We start from the raw sequence: 20,629 nt of genomic DNA on the forward strand, positions 1-20,629 counted from the left end.
CAACTAAGATTAATTTTAACGCATTCTTTTGGTAAAATAATTACGCCAATTATAATACGTTTGTTTTGAGATAGTATTTCTTAAGGAGAACATGGGATCTATATTTAGCAAAGTTAACATACGATATGTACACAGAAACATTGCATGCAAATATTTTACAGAATCCCTGCAAAATATCAAAATGAAATGAAAAGGTTACCGAAAATGGAAATTTGTACTTAAACTTGTTAAATAAGAAATAGATCTAACAGCAAAAAGAAAGAAAAGGATTAAACAATATTTATTCATTTGAGAGAGAAAGAGAAAAAAGAGAGACAAAATAGCCTTGTATTGCTATTTACTTGCCCAATAACCCCATCACAAAAGCGAGCATTGTATGTAAACAACAATTTCCTATTTATGTCTTCTGATTTTACAACTTCAGTTTAATCAATTCAAAACGTTTTGATAGAGCAATATACATGTACTTTTAAACCTACATGTACAGTAGCATCCCCACACTTCAGTTATGATATCACAAGCTTTTCGATTGTATACTTATGTGTTAATTCTACAGATAATTACAACACGGCACTACATCCACAATGCCCACTATAATACCTTTCTTTCTGTCCGTACAATTGTAAAGCTAATTGCTTGATTCGTATTATTCTCATATTTACAATGTAAATAAATTTCAACCACAAAACAAAATTCATAACATTTCACAAAGGAAATAGTAGTTATCAGTACAAGGTCGTCCCCACCACCACCTTTTCCCATGATGTAATACATACGCTCTGCAGTCATCAGATGATCCTGGTTCACTACTATACCACTTGGAAAACGTGGTATCTTCTGAATTATACTCATACTTCCATTCACCATTCGGTATCGTTCTTGTTCCGTCAATCCAAATTTTTTCCGTGACTGACATTTTCTGCAACGTGTCATTTACATCTTCTACTTTCAACGCGCTGTCAATATTGATCAAGTGACCTCCATCTTGGTGACATTCTTCTTGTGCATCTTTCCATGATTTCTTTACCATTTTACTCAGTCTAATGCAGAATTTGTTCTTCGTTTTTGTATATTCATTTGACTTGCACTCTGTCCCTTGACAAATTCTGCTTTCCGTTTCTTCTTTTTTCGCAACCTTTAAAGGACAGATGCTCGAACTAACTCCGCATGTTCTCGTGCGTGTACTAGCACCAAATGTCCTTTTTACATTAGCTGAACACGCTGACCATTCCGTCCATTCTGTACAGCTTTTTAGTTTGCAAAATTCCTGTTTTAATTCTTGCCGTTTGTTTGATGTGTCCTTTGTTAATGCTACGATGTTATCCTGTACATTCTTCTCCACGTCATCTATTTTGTCTGAAAGTTTTTTGCCAATATTACTCTGCACGTTCTTCACGTCATCTATCTTTTCTGAAAGTTGTTTGCCAATATTGTGTTCCATTTTAACAAATGTTTCACCAAGGAGAGTCAGCAATGGTTTATTCAGCACAGTTCCCATTTTAATCAGTTCCTTTCCATTTAATTCTGCGTTTACGATGCTATCACCTACAGTCATTGGTAAAGCAAGTAGTTCCTTACATATAGTAATATGAATTAATATCATGATATGAACAATTGAATGCATATTTTCTGATTGCCTTTTAAATTCTTCCTTGTATATTTCCTTAATTTCCTGAATGAATTTAGAATAAACCTACAAGTTTTTCTAATGAATGAACGCACTATATACGATAAATTAGATTTTATAATATGTAAGATGTTACTGTCTGACTGATATATTTTATAACAGGTAATATTTTCATGATGCTAGGACATTTTCATCAGTGCGTGCGTGCGTTATTAATGACCACTTTAATTTTTATGATGTGTAAGATGTTACTGTCTGACTGATCTGACTGATATATTTTGTACCCGGTAACTTTTTTTTTCGATGCTGTGGGAATTGCATTAAAACCTTCGAGTGCGCGCGTGCGTGTGTGTGTATGTATGCGTGCGTGCGAACGTGCGTGTGTCTTTTTGGGCAGTATATTGGCAAAAAAGTGATTGCTGCACAGAAGTAATAGCAAATAAAGAGAAAAACCTATCTGAGAAGGTTTTTCGACGAACTGGTATGATATTGTCAAGAATGTTTCTTTGGTTGTCAAAACTTTTGTGGTAGAATATGGGTAAGTTTGGCGGTTGATCCCAAGTCCTCATTTGATTCTGGCTGTGGCTCATGTCAAAAGAAAAAGTGTAGTTAGGTTCTATTTACTATCACAAAAGCAATCAACCGCAAAAAGTCTGCCCGTACTTGGACCTAGTGTGGTTATTTTCTGTGGAATCCTGGAGTTAATTTGATTTTTCTGTGAAATAGAATTCCGCTTAAACCGATGCTAGGGGATGTGAATGTTGTCGCATATTTCATTATACCTCATGAATGGACTCATATCTAGTCTGATATTACTTTATCTAGTTACGGTTTATGCTTTCTGAAATCTCCATATTGTAAACACATATTCACCTAATGTTTTTGTCAATCACATAGCATAATTCATTTTTATTTTATTCATATATATATAATTATAGTCTTTCTAGAAAAATATCAATTTGACAATAGCCTTTCTGTTTCTATATTTATAATTTCCTAGCAAATCCTAGAACGCTATGCGTCTGGTAGATAAGCTTGACTGTTTATGTTTAATCTGTAGATAAGTCGTGCATTCTAAATGTTTGATAGGAATATATAAATATTTTGAATGGTAACGGTGATAAATATGTAAAAATATTTATATTTTAATTTTTTTTCTAAGTTTTGTTTATGATTTCCTTGGGAGGGGCTGTATCTGTCACTATTTGTTACAATTATGTAAACAATCATTTCGTTAATATTCCTATTTTTTCAATTTCAGATACACAACGCCAAGCACTTTCTCTTTGGTTATATTGTCTTTGAACTGAAAAAATACAGTATAGCAGAGAGAAAATAATGTCCGAATTATTTAGGTTAATTTCAACTCATACTTTTGTAAAAATAATAACGCCAATAATAGTACGTTTGTTTTAAGATAGTATTTCTTTGCTAGAACGTAGGATCTATATGTAGCTGTTACCATACAATGTACACACACAAACATTGCATGTAAACATTTTTACAGAATGCCTCAAAAATATCCGCCAATTATTTTGGCCAATTTCAGCAACAAGCAGTCAACATAATGTAATATACGAATATGTCTCATCTTAATTTCCTACATCTTAAAGGCACAGTACACTGAAAAGAACGTTTTATACCGGAACATACAGAGTCAAGATATTTAGATTTTTTCATTTTTTTCTTTTTTACTGAGTATTTGACTGGTTTTAATACCTTGTAAACTTCTTTTGTTCTTTCTAGGGTGTAATACAGTATATGTTTTGGCGAAAATCAACCACTACACTTTCATTTTTGTTGTTATGCTCTATTATTGTTAACATTTTCAGTGCCGTCATCAAAGTCTGCAGTTTTACGACAAAGCGGCTTTTATTTAGAAGAAGTTATAGGATAATAACTTAACATGTACATCTCAATTTCAAAAACATTTAAAAGCAGAATACAACTTTAAAAGTTTAAAGCAGCAAAACTCTTCAAGAATAGTATAAACTAATTTTAAGAGCAGTATACCATTTTAACAGCCATAAATTTTATGGTGGGTACGGAATTACACTTTTCTCGAAGGATGAAGTAGACAGAATGTCAAAAAGGAACATTTTCTCGATTTGTTTTAGGGGAAGGAGTGGCTTTTTAACGGAAGCATTATAAATCTATAAGACTGGACATGATGTTGATTTGAAATATCTACAAAGTTTGTCTTTTAAAAGAAATGTCCTTCAGAACATGAAAACAATTTTAATCTGTGTTCAACTTTCAAACACCACGCCTTTAAAGGCCTTGTTCATATTGAATGGCAAAGATTTTGTCAGAATACCAATTGAAGTTTCAATATAAATTGCTAGAAAACAAGGCAATGCTCTACACCAAAGTCGCTACTTATGTCAGTAGGAGCTTAAATACTAAGATAAGGCTAACAGTCAGTCATGGTGGGGGCTGATAAATCAACCATCCAACTTCAGCTAAACAATTGTCAAAAACCTAATTAGACACTTCTTACGTTTAACATCATGCTGTTTGATGCCGATATGTTCAAATTTTTGGCTTAGAAACACTCAACTCTAATAATTTCTTTATGGGCATTATGCCGTTTGTAAAAATAACACCATCAGTGTCATTCTGTTCACAATATTTTTAACAGGGTTGCAAACAACCCTGGTCAGTGTAACCAGAGCTTGAAGTCGAGCAAGAGTTTTGTTCTAAAAATAGAAAAACTTGTCGTACGCCAAACAACGCAAAATAGTTCTGCGACAGTGTTTCATAACATATATCTGTGCAAGTAGGAAATCAAAATGAAATAAACCAAGCCAAGTTTGTATTACGTTGAATCATATATTGTGGTTACTATTGCATCATTTCAAGTAGTAATGGTTATAAATATTAATAATTACTGCGCCTTCGAGAGGTTTTGGCCTAGTGTGGTAGTAGATAAAAACTTAAAAAATATGTTATGTTATATATTTCTAACTACCAGAAAATTAATTATTGGCCAAAATCGTTAAACCCTGTCATTTCGATCTTATTTCAGGAATAGCTGATCCAATTTCTTTAAGCAGCGATTGGTCTGTTTTTCAGAAACTGCTAGCTATATTTATGTAAGCTTCTCGGTCATTTTAGCTTAACATACAAAATTATGTCAATATGTGATTCGATATGATACTGTTATTCTAGATTTCTGAACATGTTCAAAATGCCTGATGATTTTCATTTCCGCTCAATATAATATGAACTCGAGTGTGTAGTATGAAAGAAAAGTTTGCCTGACTTATAGTGCTGTATCGGATTAAGTTTACAAGAATCTGCTCCCAAACATCGCCATAAAATTTCATCCTGTGCCAATCATATAAATTTGTGTACATTGGACATTTCAAATCTCAACAATTTTCTTTGCAACATTGTTTAAACGGAAATCAGTTAAAAGCTTATAAAGCTTCCTATTTACCGTAAGGTACATCAACTTGCCGTTTCAAGTATAATTTAGAATTTTGCCATTTGTGACATGATAATGCTAGTGAACGGTTTTTGTTTAATATTGCATCCTGCAGCGAACATTGCATTTCCTTATGTGTGTTTTATTGATCTATAGCACAACTGTTTACTCCACTCGACTCAAATATCCATTTCTAGCATTTCCGGATATCAAAACTGATTATCATTCTTATATCTTAACAAGTTTCAATATTTGTAACAACTTATATTTAATTAACAAACGTTTTTCCTAATTGTTTGATCCTGATTTTATATTACTTCATAAACAGCTGAATGGGTCTATAAATTACGTCTTAATTTATTATCACGATAAAAAGAATTGACAAAAACAAAGACTCAAACATTTTTGTATGACGATTGGAAACCTCTTATAACTAACATTAGAAGAAAATATTTTTCTCTTATGATATGCATGTTAATGCTAGATGTTTGTGTTTTCATACACATGTGAGAAACATACAGCGTTCAAAACATTGAAAACAACATTTCATCAAAAATTTAAGCGAAACCATAATCATCGAATAGAAAATGTTCTAAGAAGCTTATGTGTTTCTTCATAAATAAGAAAGTTATCGCATTTTATTCTCTTTATTTTTCCTGGAATGCATTATACAAGAGAAGTCATCGCAAACGACTCTGCATTAATGAATCGGAAGAGTTGTCCCGTCCTATACGTATTGGACTCTAGTCCGATATGAAAATATGTAACATCAAGAAAAGCTTTCAACTGGTTTAATTCATATAGGTATAAAATAAAAAGGTTATTGAAAATGGAAATATAAAATATACTTAAATAAGAAATAACAGCAAAACGAAAGAAAAAGATTAAAATATTTATTCATCTGAGAGAGAGAGAGAGAGAGAGAGAGAGAGAGAGAGAGAGAAAGACAAAATAGCCTTGTATTGCTATTTGCTTGCCCAATACAAAAGCGAGCATTATAGGTAAACAAAAATTTCCTAGTTATGTCTTCTGATTTTACAACTTCAATTTAATCAATCCAAAACTTTTTAATAAAGTAATATACATGTTCTTATGTACAGTAGCATCCCCACACTTCAGTTATTGTATCACAAGCTTTTCGATTGTAATACGTATGAATTAGTTCTATAGACAATTACAACACGGCACTCTAGGCACAATGCCCACTAAGTTACCTTTCTTTCTGTCCGTATAAATGTAAAGCTAGTTGCTTGATTCGTATTATTGCCACATTTACCATGTAAATATATTTCAATCACAAAACACAATTCATAATATTTCACAAAGGAAATAGTACTTTTTAGTACAAGTTCGTCCATACCACCACCATTTCCCATTATATAAACCATACGCTCTGCAGTCATCAGGTGATTGTGGTTCGCCGCCTCCCCACTTGGAAAACGTGGTATCTTCTGAACCATATTCATACTTCCATTCACCATTGGGTAACGTTCTTGTCCCGTCTATCCAAATATCACCCGTGAAGGACATTTTCTGAAATGTTTCTTCAACATCTGCTGCTTTCATCGTGCTGTCAATATTGATCAAGTGACCTCCATCTTGGTGACATTCGTCTTGTGCATCTTTCCATGATTTCATTACAGTTTTACTCAGTCTAATGCAGAATTTGTTCTTCGTTTTGTATATTCATTTGATTTACACGCTGTCCCTTGACAAATTCTGCTTTCCGTTTCTTCTTTTTTCGCAACTTTTAAAGGACAAATGCTTGAACTTTCTCCACATGTTCTCGTGCGTGTACTGGCACCAAATGTCCTAATTACAGAAGTTGAACACGCTGACCATACCGTCCATTCTGTACAGCTTTTCAGTTTGCAAAGTTCTTGCTTTAGTACTTGCCGTTCGCTCGACGTTTCTTTCGTTAAATTATCAATACTTTCTTGTAAGTTCATCTCCGTGTCATCTATCTTTTCTGAAAATTGTTTGCCAATATTGTGTTCCATTTTAACAAATGTTTCACCAAGGAGAGTCAGCAATGGTTTATTCAGCACAGTTCCCATCTTGATCAATTCTTTTCCATTTAATTCTGCGTTTACGAGGTTATCGCCTACAGTAACTGGTGAAGCAAGTAGTTTCTTACTGATATTAACACAAATAAATATCATCAGGGGAACAGTTGGAAACATTTTTATATGATTCCCCTTTAAAGTATTTTTAATATGTTACCTTTACTAAATGAACTAGTATGCATTATTATTCGCAGTATTAACTGTAATAACTGCGAGAAACAAGATTATACAGTATGTAAGAGAAGTTATTGTCTGAGTGATATGTGTTATAATAGGTAATTAATTTCATTTTGCTGTAAATGTTTCATTTAAATTTAAATTGTTTTGTTCTTATGTTTTTCTAAGACTGGTCTATCCCTCTTTTTTATTTGTTAAATGATCTTGAACTGCTTTCAAATGAATCTGTTTGGCAATCTATGTGATGTTTATTATTATAAATAGAATAATCAATGGATATTATTTCGTTAAAATTACATATACGGCGATAATTTTCAATTTTACTCAGCCCAAAGAACAAATGTGTATTATCGTATGCACACATAATGATTACGTGCCCAAGTAATAAGTAATATTTTTCGGCACTCCATGCGTGCACACGTAATAGCTGATACAGCACACAGTGTGTGTAAATTTACTCATACTCACCACCGGAAACCCTTGGTGACTCATTCAGAAGACTGTAAGTAATTTTCAATTGAAGGATAGTGAAAAATACAAAAGAATCTCCAATTTTAGAAGCTTCCCTGTTTATTTAGTGTGCCGGGTGTAAAGGACAAATACACGGGTTTCTTCTCCGAATGTTAGTTATTTTGGTTTGAGGAACGGGGAAATCAAACTGAAGACACGTATAAGCTATTGCGCAGGTGCGACTCGTAGAGTCGGCCATGATAGTGTTACCACTGGACTACAGCGTTCGCTCTAGCAGCACAGAGGTGGCAAAGATGCTTCGTACTATTGCGTGCGCATGAATTACCTATTACCTGCGCACGCAATAGCTTATACGTGCGCACGCAGCGATATAAGACACCTCCTCTGTGTTGTATCAGTCTCTTGTCTATAGGAAGATGATACTATTCATTGTAGTTGTTTACAACTGAATAAAGAAACGTCTTTAAATAAATATTCAAGTTCAGAGTAAGCCTCTTTAGATTACAGAGAAAGTGCCATACTGTCTACTTACTAACGTTACTTATATCTTTACTCTCAATTGACCTATGTTCCGATTATCCTGTCATATCTATTTGACTTTTAATTTTCAAAATATTTTAATGGCTGTAAAATCCTTTTCTGGCTTCATTTTTGTGAGATAGTGTCTGTATTACAGAAGATGTTGAACTGACTGTAGAATTTTGGATCGTTTCCATGTTTATAATTTAACATCCGGATCCAATTTTGTATTTAAGGCGTTTTCCATGTCTTGTAGACAATATTGTTTAGTCTTAATTTATCATAATAAACACTATTAACCAAACTTCATATAAAAAATTGCATGCTATAGGTGTACATATGTTAATAGCAACTCTGTTCAGACTTTATCAGATGTTTCATGTTTAGCAAATTCTATTTATTTCTTTTTGTATAAAAATTTAAGTTTTAAGAGATACTTTGTATGCATGTTATTAGCAATGAGACAGCCTCGACCCATTTCAATGAGAGGCTTAGTTATAATCATCGATTGCTCTGGAAAATATTATGTTTGTAATGAATGATGGACATGCTGCGTAATATATATATATTCTGTATATATACTATATATTTGGACGAGTACCCATTCGGAAAGAATAGTCCAGTATTTAGGTCTCTGAATAGATTCGAAATTAAATAATATCCTGTCGAATTCCATGCGAATATCTTTTTGATCAACGGCTTTTATCGGGATGGGGGTTCGTACACAAAAGAAAAACTTTGCATTCAGTACCACAGTGGTGAAGCGTAACTGGATATAGGCCAAAAAGTGATACGCTTTGGATTTTATTTTCAGGGTAGATTTTATTTTATTTCATTTTGTATTTTATATTGATATATTCATACAAAAACGAAGTGTATCAAATAGCCTACACATATGCAATAGTTTGGCAATTATTGAAATTTGTCTGCATTATAGTAGTCCAGTTATTGCTGAAAACTGCATGAACAAATGGTCAGTCAGTAAGGTGATACATTTTTAAACATCAAACAACAATTAGAAAATAAAAGGAACAAATAAACCGAGCGATTTAATCATAATTAAACCGATTACACTAATTAACGTAAGAGTAGGACCTGTTTTCTTGTTATCACAAACCCTGTTTGATATGGCATTTTTTTCATAACGCTACCGTTAAATGGGACCTGTGGTTGGTATGGGGAAATTCATTTTTTATGCGACATGGAGGTGTGCGATGGACAGACTAAGGAAATATTTTACTACACTGGGATGGCTAAAAAGTGAAACAGGGATAGAAACGATGTATTTTAACCTTTCGCCTGCTGGTGGCAAGTGATTCTGCCTTTGCAACCAGTGCAGACCTAGATACCCCTTCAAATGATAAATGGCATTGTCTTGATTGAAAGATAGACCTGTCCAGTTTAGAAATTTAGCAAAGTAAAGGTTAAATAACGTGAGGCGATAATAATTATCCATTGCTTATCGACATTTTTTCTTATGGACAGTATGATGGTTGCACTTTCTAGCGTTGCCCGTGCTTCCGATTGTCCATTTCTCCATAGTACATTGTAGTATCTCTGTTATGATGGGACACACTGAGTTTATTTTATTTTTTTAATTTTTTTGGTTCTGTAACTCATGTCAATAACAATTTTTGAAAATATGAATAATGTTTGATGCAAAATAGTTTCAGTACAAAAACAGATGGAATAATTAGCTTAAAATTCAAGCAAAGTACTGTCGTTAGCACATATAAGGTACGGCCATTTTATATTGAATTTTTTCATGTTGAAAATGCTTGGAACAATGTTAAGCACATGATGTAAGAAGAAATCGGGAACATTCTTTACTGAGAAAAGAAAACTACAATTAAATAACTGAGAACTATTCTAAATCTGCTATTATGTTCCTGTTAAATCCATCTTCTTCTCTTCAACAATAACACGTACAGCTCGAACGATTTCCAAGCCATTACTTCGCACACTGCAAAAGGCATGTTAAAATAATTCGCAAAGGTAATAGTAAGTTGAAGTGCATGATCTACCATACCACCACCTCTGTCCACTCGCTTTTGAGTATGCTTTACAGTTATCGCTTGATCCTGGTTCGCCACTACGCCACTTTGAAAACGTTGTATCTTTTGAGCCATACTCATGCTTCCATTCCCCGTTTGGTAACGTTCTCGTCCCGTCAATCCATATATCACTTGAGAAAGAAAATTTAACTTCCGTTTGGGACGTTTTTCAAAAAAGTGCATATTTCTGTCCTAGCACTAGTATTCGATAAATAATCCATACTAATAAATACTGACATAAAATTTTGTATTTACACAATATTGATAAATGACGTAAGAAATGAATTGTTAGAAGGTCTTTAAGATTTGAAAAGTATTAAACATTGGTTGTCCGAATAAAGAAATTGGATTTTCACCCGCTGCGAAATCAGATTTCTTTCTAAACAAGACAATAATATTGATATTTAAACACAAAATCTATATTTTGTCTGATCAAATGGAAAGAGATAACTGGTCAAGACTTTAGTATTATACTTTGTCTAAATGTTATACATAAGCACAGAACAATTGTTTAATTGTATTTATATTGTTCAAAATTTCAGCTACTCTATAATATATGTTTGCCCATTTGTAAAAGGAAATAATGGTTTGTAAAAGGTTTAAAACCACTATTTTTAAGCTTCAACCAGAGCTGTCACCTTTCGGCAAGCTAAATGACAACCTTGCATCACCACCTTCCTTTGCGAAATAAAGATCTGTTAAATTAATTCCATAGTTCCGTTAGACTAGCCACTAGACTGATAAAAAGGAATTTGTCACAAAATTTAAGCTTTTGTAATTTTTCTTTTATTCTGTGTAATAGTGACAAATGCCAATCTATTTTAGAGATTTTCTCAGAGGACTGATTGTAATATTATATTGTATAAGATATAGACTGGCTACATTCACAATTCAAAATAAATGTATCATAGTCTAGGAGCCAGTCTATACTTCCGTTCAAGCGTTACTGAGCGGACATTCAAATTTTATGTCGGAAAAGGGCCATACCGGGTTATGCTATTGAAACGAAGTGTAAGATTATAAGAAATAAGATTATTGTAAAATTAAAATTTTTACTGGCCTGGTAATCTTATCCTAGGCGAAATATTATGAACGAATAACGTTACCGCTCGGCCAACTTTGAATCATAAACGTAGCAATTTTATGTTAATTTGTTTGTTTTTACTTCAGAACATCAATATACTGTGCGATACCTATACCCAAACGACAATAATATATAATGAGCCGCGCCATGGGAAAACCAACATAATGGCTTTGCGACCAGCATGGATCCAGACCAGCCTACGCATCCGCAGTTTGGTCAGGATCCATGCTGTCCGCTAACGGTTTCTCTAATTGCAATAGGTTTTGAAAGCGAACAGCATGGATCCTGACCAGTCTGTGCGGATGCGTAGGCTGGTCTTGATCCATGCTGGTCGCAAAGTCACTATGCTGGTTTTCCCATGGCGCGGCTCATATATTTCTTCCTGAGTGAATAAAATACTTCAATAAGCTTCAAGTTTAAAGACAAATAATGCGAATAATATTTGATTCAGTTCTAAACAAGTTTTTTTTTAGTTTCAGGTTCAGGTCGGGAAGAAAAGGGCTACTATTCTTAGCGTTGGTTCTCCGCCATCCTACGATACTCCACCCGCTTCTGCGCAACAAAGTATTGATGTATCGTCATCAGTCACCACAGAAATGACAGACACCAGCCAGACACCAACTTCTGCCACATCAAACCAGACTTCCTCTAACAAGCCGGATTATAACGAACAATCTATTGAAGGACCAGCCACGCCCTCCACACACACGGAACCAGAAAATGGTAACACACCAGTCACTGAAACAGAAACATCGAGACCGGCGTCTCTGACACGTACTCCATTTCGACCAGTCCGTCCGGTGCAGCCTTCTCCGCAAATGAACCAAACTTTGACTTTGTTGAATGTGCTTACAGATCAAGTGCGAGACCTATCAAAGGAAGTAATTGAGAGTAAAAAGGGACAGGCCGCGTACAATAAAAGATTAACAGATATTGAAGCTACTCAGGCAGTGATTATGAGTAAACTTGATATTTTGATTAATCAAAAGCAACTCCAGTCTTCACCTGTAGAGAACTGTGCCTCGCATGACACCGAGGAAGCTCCTGATATTGATGACCAGTATGTGTTAAGTGAGTCGCTGTTAAGAACTCTAAGACATGAAGCAAACAACGCGCAGCATTTCGCATGTTTACTCCTTCCGCATGTATTTCCAGAGCTGTTCAGTGTAGACAAATTACGTGTATTCTATAACTGGAGTGGGAATGCTCACGGGAAGCAAGAGTTGGATCCAGCCAGAAAAGCTGTGGTTAAGAAATATACAAACCTTTACTATCCAGAAACAAAAAATCCTACATGTTGGGTCCAGGTTGTTACACGTGTCAATGAACGTCTAAGAAGAAAGGACAAACTACCGAAAGTTCAACGCCAAACTGAAAATGAAGGAGCCCAAGATTTCCAAACTCTTGAGAACATTCGACCCCTGTCTGACTTGGGTGTCAGTTTCACCCGGTACTTGAACTCTGTGTGAAATACAATGCCTTTATAAAAGAGAAAACTATAACCAGCTCATCAAATGTTGCATTTACCAACAGATTGTACGTTAAGTAGTAAAAAATCTTCGGCATGTGTCACGCAATTTGACATTCTTACATAAACTGAAGTAATACTGTTTTATGTTTTAGCATGTTTACTGTGCAAGTATTTTATCATGATTATTACAACTAAATGAAAGTAATTATATACATGAAAACGTTTTGATTGTGTTCAGGATTTAATTTACAGCCGTGTCATGTTGATAAATATTTCATGCATAAGCATGTATAAACAGCAGTGTTTTATGTAAATAAATGTGAAATCACCAGATAATGCAGTTTTGTTATATCAAGTAAATATCACATTAAAATACTGTACTGTGTATATCATCACTTATCAATTCCAATCATATATACATAATAAATCTCAAGTATTCTTTAACGGCAGTTATTTCGTATGTGTCCAGTTTTATACAATTCTTGAATTAAATTACTTTTACATGAATTCAGTTCTAATTCGAATAGCAAAGTAAAACTATTTCAACATCATACTTATTTTTTTTGCTTTTGGTTTTATGCCGTTTTTCAACAGTTTTGCAGTCATGTAACGGCGGGCATTAAACCTAACCAGTGTTCCTAGATTCTGTACCAGTACAAACCTGTTCTCCGCAAGTAATTGCCAACTTCCCCACATGAATCAGAGGTGGAGGACGAATGATTTCAGGCACAATGTCTTCTATCAAATCTACACGGAGAACATACGCCCCTCTCGAGGATCGAACTCACGTCCCCGCGATCCATATACCAACGCTTTCTTTTAGAGCTAAGCGGGCGGGCCTCTACTTAACATTTAATATTTTAGCTTCTGTTATTTAAGTTTCCCTATGAAACTTTTTCAAAATAAAAATTCACAAATTTTAGACAATGAAAACAAGCTAATCATGTAATATTCCATCCAGGTAAGCGAATACTGCCTCGGAGTTTCGTGAAATCATCTCGCGGCACTCGAAATGACAGGTTTATTGTTTATTACAGACTCGGAGTCGCGCGGAGTGGCCATAAAATATCAGTACATATCATAGTGTTACCTGTATAATTCCGACTCGGAGTTTCTTGAAATCATCTCGCGTCACTCGAAATGACCGGTTAATTGTTTATTACAGACTCGGAGTCGCGCGGAGTGGCCATAAAATAACAGTACATATTATAGTGTTACCTGTATAATTTCGACTCGGAGTTTCGTCAAGTACTTCCTCGGAGTGACTCGACGAAATTCCGCTAAAGTAATAAAACTGAAAAAGTCGGTACTCCGAGTCAGAATTAGGCAGTACTCGGAGGAATTCCTCGCTATGCAAGATTTTTCCTTCGAGGAAAAACGGAAAGTGGGTTTTCCGCGTGAGCTGATCTGTAACTACCTCAATAATAGGCTATTGTAATCGTGATATGTATTGTATAATCATAACCTATATACAAAAAAAATGATTTTAATCTATTCAACCCTCCAAAAGTTATCGAACAGATATGGATATTTTGCAAACTTTTAATTTACCTGTATTTTAAGAAATATTGCTGTGTGCTTAGAATATATTCGAAAGATCCGTTTGATAACTCACCAAAAAATGACAGATTGTATCCGAAATCGGCCTTGACCTTTATTTTATAACCATTGTATCATTCTTTCAAAAACTACAAGTTTAAACTGAAAATTAAGTGCAAAAATGATGACTGTAATCATCCTTGACCTGTTTTGTATGATTATATACCTGTGTACCAAAATTTATTTTCAAATTCACCCATTCTTTCATTAGTAGTCACAGGGTGAACGGACGCATGGAACGACATTCTGACTCCAGAACACCATTTCATTAGGCGCATATGATTTTATCGAAAAGTATGCGCAAGTCGAACCTTTTAAGATTATTTGGTCATTGTCTATAAGTCAGCAGTCTAGCAGACAATCAGATAGGCAGTCAGTCTTGATAGTAGTCCTAGTTAATCATTCGGTCACTGTCAATCAGACATCCACTCAGTCACCATTTTCACTGGGGTACGTTTGACACTGATATTGCCATTTTTCCTGGTATCAAGCTACATAAAATGTTTTCAACATTTTAAAAGTTGTTATCTCAAATGATAAAGATATGGAAAGTAAAATACAAAGAGGAATATATATACAATTTATTGAATTATACACAAAGTTATAACAATGTCATACATTCAGTACGTTGATCTAAATAACTAGATGTTAACGGCTCTTTGTGCATTTTAAAGATATATTAAAGGATGTCTATTGTATGACAAAAGTGTATTTTTAGGTAATATTTAGGTCCATGAACAACTTTTCCCGACATTTTTATATTTTTACTTGGAAGTACTGTGAATATACTAAATGAGATACTCTCAAAGATTCATTTCATAAACACTGTTCATTGCGTTTTACCATGAAAACAGTTTTTAGCATAAGATTTGCCAAAACATTCGCATTGCCAGCTATATTATGCTGTACCTTTGCAGTCATCAGCTGTTCATGTTCCAATACAAATGCCTTATTCATCATGTTCCACCAGTCCAATCCACAAGTGGGGCCTCCGTGGCCGAGTGGTTAGAGTCGTTGACTTCAAACCATTTGCCCCTCATCGATGTGGGTTCGAAACCTCATTTGGGGCGTAGAACTCTTCACGTGAGGAAGCCATCCAGCTGGCTTACGGAAGGTCGGTGGTTCTACCCAGGTGCCCGCTCGTGATGAAATAGTGCAAGGAGGGGCACCTGGGGTCTTCCTCCACCATTAAAGCTGGAAAGTCGCCATATGACCTAAAATTGTGTCGGTGCGACGTTAAACCCAACAAAATAAATAAATAACCAATCCACAAGTAATTTTAAACATTGTTTTATTGACAACTGCTGCTTTCAACCCAGTATCATACTGGTGTCTTGGTGACACTCTTCTTGCACATATTGTCATGAGTGTGGCACTCAGTTTTATGCATCTGTTCCAGAGAAATGGGAAACTGTTTCAGCACCACACAAATATTGTACATTTCCGCTAGCATAATCACTGACAACAACAAATTATTAGTGGTTTTATAGAACCATAATAATAATTTGAATTTCACTCTATTTCAACATTTGTATTTTAAAATGAGTTAGGCTAATCAGAATTGTATTTCCTACGGAGCAAAGGTATTCGAAAACGTTCGTTTGTAGAGTTATATCATTTCACAAAGAAAATAATAACCGGCTGTGCAAAGTCTTCCACGCCATTTCCACTTACTTCCACTGTCTTGTACATACACTTTGCAGTCATCATTTGATTGTGGTTCGTTAGAATCCCAAATGGAAAACGTGGTATCTTCTGAACCATATTCATATTTCCATTCACCATTTGGTAATATTCTCGTTCCGTCAATCCATATGTCGCCAGTGAAGGAAACTTTCTGCAGAGTTTCCTTAACATCTGCTGCTTTCAGAGCACTGTCAATATTGATTGATCAAGTGACCTCCATCTTGGTGACATTCTTCTTGTGCATCTTTCCACGATTTCTTTACAGTGTTACTCAGTCTAATGCAGAATCTGTTCCTTGTTTTTGTATATTTATTTGACTTACACTCTGTCCCTTGACAAATTCTGCTTTCCGTTTCTTCTTTTTTCGCAACTTTTAAAGGACAAATGCTTGAACTTCCTCCACATGTTCTCGTGCGTGTACTGGCACCAAATGTCCTAATTACAGAAGTTGAACACGCTGACCATTCCGTCCATTCTGTACAGCTTTTCAGTTTGCACAGTTCTTGCTTTAGTACTTGCCGTTCGCTCGACGTTTCATTCGTTAAATTATCAATACTTTCTTGTAAGTTCATCTCCGTGTCATCTATCTTTTCCGAAAATTGTTTGCCAATACTGTGTTCCATTTTAATGAATGTTTCACCAAGGAGAGTCAGCAATGGTTTATTCAGCACAGTTCCCATTTTGATCAATTCTTTTCCATTTAATTCTGCGTTTACGAGGCTATCGCCTACAGTAACTGGTGAAGCAAGTAGTTTCTTACTGATATTAACACATATAAATATCATCAGGGGAACAGTTGGAAACATTTTTATATGATTCCACTTTAAAGTATTTCTAATATGTTACCTTTACTAAATGAACTAGTATGCATTATTATCCGCAATATTAACTGTAATAACTGCGAGAAACAAGATTATACAGTATGTAAGAGAAGTTATTGTCTGAGTGATATGTGTTATAACAGGTAATTAATTTCATTTTGCTGTAAATGTTTCATTTAAATTTAAATTGTTTTGTTCTTAAGTTTTTCTAAGACTAGTCTATCCCTCTTTTTTATTTGTTAAATGATCTTGAACTGCCTTCAGATGAATCTGTTTGGCAATCTATGTGATGTTTATTATTACAAATAGAATAATCAATGGATATTATTTCGTTAAAATTGCATATACAGCGATAATTTTTCAATTTTACTCAGCCCAAAGAACAAATGTGTATTATCGTATGCACACATAATGATTACGTGCCCAAGTAATAAGTAATATTTTTCGGCACTCCATGCGTGCACACGTAATAGCTAATACAGCACACAGTGTGTGTGTAAATTTACTCATACTCACCACCGGAAACCCTTGGTGACTCCTTAGAAGACTATAAGTAATTTTCAATTGAAGGATAGTGACAAATACAAAAGAATCTCCAATTTTAGAAGCTTTTCTGTTTATTTAGTGTGCCGGGTGTAAAGGACAAATACACGGGTTTCTTATCCGAATGTTAGTTATTTGGGTTAGAGGAACGGGGAAATCGAACTCAAGATACGTGGTCTCGTAGAGCCGGCCATGATAGTGTTACCACTGGACCACAGCGTTCGCTCTAGCAGCACAGAGGTGTCAAAGATGCTTCGTACTATTGCGTGCGTACGAATTACCTATTACCTGCGCACGCAATAGTTTATACCTGCGCACGTAGTGATATAAGACACCTCCTCTGTGTTGTATCAGTCTCTTGTCTATAGGAAGATGACTATTCATTGTAGTTGTTTACAACTGAATAAAAAAAACGTCTTTAAATAAATATTTAAGTTCAGAGTAAGCCTCTTTAGATTACAGAGAAAGTGCCATACTGTTTACTTACTAACGTTACTTATATCTTTACTCTCAAATGACCTACGTTCCGATTATCCTGTCATATCTATTTGACTTTTAATTTTCAAAATATTTTAATGGCTGTAAAATCCTTTTTGGCTTCATTTTTGTGAGATAGTGTCTGTATTACAGAAGATGTTGAACTGACTGTAGAATTTTGGATTGTTTCCATGTTTATAATTTAACATCCGGATCCAATTTTGTATTTAAGGTGTTTTCTATGTCTTGTAGACAATATTGTTAAGTCTTAATTTATCATAATAAACACTATTAACTAAACTTCATACAAAAAATTGCATGCTATAGGTGTACATATGTTAATAGCAACTCTGTTCAGACTTTATCAGATGCTTCATGTTTAGCAATTTCTATTTTTTCTTTTTGTATAAAATAGTTAAGAGATACTTTGTATGCATATTATTGGCAATGAGACAGCCTCGACCCATTTTAATGAGAGGCTTAGTTATAATCATCGCTTGTTCTGGGAAATATTATTCTGTATATATAGTATATATTTGGACGAGTACCCATTCGGAAAGAGTAGTCCAGTATTTAGGATTCTGAATAGATTCGAAATTAAATAATAACCTGTCGGATTCCATGCGAATATCTTTTTGATCAACGGCTTTTATCAGGATGGGGGTTCCTACACAAAAGAAAAACTTTGCATTCAGTACAACAGTGGGGAAGCGTAACTGGATATAGGCCAAAATGTGATACGCTTTGGATTTTATTTTCAGGGTAGATTTTATTTTATTTCATTTTGTATTTTATATTGATATATTCATACAAAAACGAAGTGTATCAAATAGTTTACACATATGCAATAGTTTGGCAATTATTGAAATTTGTCTGCATTATAATGGTCCAGTTATTGCTGAAAACTGCATGAACAAATGGTCAGTCAGTAAGGTGATACATTTTTAAACATCAAACAACAATTAGAAAATAAAAGGAACAAATAAACCGAGCGATTTAATCACATAACTAAACCGATTACACTAATTAACGTAAGAGTAGGACCTGTTTTCTTGTTATCACAAACCCTATTTGGTATGGCATGTTTCACATAACGCTACCGTTAAATGGGACCTGTGGTTGGTATGGGGAAATTCATTTTTTATGCGACATGGAGGTGTGCGGTGGACAGACTAAGGAAATATTTTACTACACTGGGATGGCTAAAAAGTGAAACAGGGATAGAAACGATGTATTTTAACCTTTCGCCTGCTGGTGGCAAGTGATTCTGCCTTTGCAACCAGTGCAGACCAAGATACCCCTTCAAATGATAAATGGCATTGTCTTAATTGAAAGATAGACCTGTCCAGTTTAGAAATTTAGCAAAGTAAAGGTTAAATAACGTGAACGCGATAATAATTATCCATTGCTTATCGACATTTATCTTATGGAGAGTATGATGGTTGGACTTTCTAGCGTTGCCCATGCTTCCGATTTTCCATTTCTCCATAGTGCATGAGTTAATTTTGTTGTTGCTTTTTTTTTTTTTTTGTTGTTTTTTTTTTGCTCTGTAACTCATGTCAGTAACGATTTTTGAAAATAGGAATAATGTTTAATGCAAGAAAATAGTTTCAGTACAAAAACAGATGGAATGATTAGCTTAAGATTAAAGCAAAGTACTCTTGTTGGCACATATAATGTACGGCCATTTTATATTGAATTTTTCATGTTGAAAATGCTTGGAACAATGTTAAACACACGAATGTAAGAAGGAATCGGGAACATTCTTTACTGAGAAAAGAAAACTACAAATAAATAACTGAGAACTATTCTAAATCTGCTATTACGTTCCTGTTAAATCCATCTTCTTCTCTTCAACAATAACACGTACAGCTCGAACGATTTCCAAGCCATTACTTCGCACACTGCAAAAGGCATGTTAAAATAATTCGCAAAGGTAATAGTAAGTTGAAGTGCATGATCTACCATATCACCACCTCTGTCCACTCGCTTTTGAGTATGCTTTACAATTATCGGTTGATCCTGGTTCGCCACTACGCCACTTTGAAAACGTTGTATCTTTTGAGCCATACTCATGCTTCCATTCCCCGTTTGGTAACGTTCTCGTCCCGTCAATCCATATATCATTTGAGAAAGACAGTTTCTCCAATATTTCCTCAACATCTGCAGCTTTCAACTCACTGTCAATATTGATCAAATGCCCGCCATCTTGGTGACAGTCTTCTTGTGCAGTCTTCCATGATGTCTGTACAGTATTATTCAGTTTGATACAGAACCTGTTCTTTCTTGAAGTGTATATACACGTTCCCTGACATACTTTACTGTCCGTTTGAACTGTTTCTGCAGCTTTAGAGGGACAAATACTCGAGCTCCCTCCGCAAGTTCTCGTGCGTGTACTTGCTCCAAATGTTCTGATGACGCGAGCCGAACATTGTGACCATTCCGTCCATTCAGTACATGTTTTCAATTTACAAAGTTCCGTCCCTAATATTTGACGTTCGTTCGAAAGTCGTTTGTCAATATTTTGTTCCATTTTAACAAATGTTTCACCAATGAGAGTCAGTAACGTTTTATTTAGGACATTTCCCATTTTGATCAATTCTT

General features: G+C 34.7%; 2 protein-coding genes across 2 annotated transcripts; one reads left to right on the forward strand and one right to left on the reverse strand.

The window, feature by feature from the left end:
• Window positions 1-261: 261 nt before the first annotated feature.
• LOC128556070 (uncharacterized) lies at window positions 262-1,712 on the reverse strand. The gene has a single exon (XM_053539984.1). The coding sequence runs from the start codon at window positions 1,622-1,624 to the stop codon at window positions 695-697; it is 930 nt and encodes a 309-aa protein (XP_053395959.1). The 5' UTR covers window positions 1,625-1,712; the 3' UTR covers window positions 262-694.
• A 10,155-nt stretch (window positions 1,713-11,867) lies between these two features.
• LOC123553849 (uncharacterized) lies at window positions 11,868-13,150 on the forward strand. The gene has a single exon (XM_053539985.1). The coding sequence runs from the start codon at window positions 12,025-12,027 to the stop codon at window positions 12,895-12,897; it is 873 nt and encodes a 290-aa protein (XP_053395960.1). The 5' UTR covers window positions 11,868-12,024; the 3' UTR covers window positions 12,898-13,150.
• The last annotated feature ends 7,479 nt before the right edge of the window (window positions 13,151-20,629 follow it).

This window comes from Mercenaria mercenaria, chromosome 3 (genome assembly GCF_021730395.1).
Source record: "Mercenaria mercenaria strain notata chromosome 3, MADL_Memer_1, whole genome shotgun sequence".
NCBI lineage: Eukaryota > Metazoa > Mollusca > Bivalvia > Venerida > Veneridae > Mercenaria > Mercenaria mercenaria.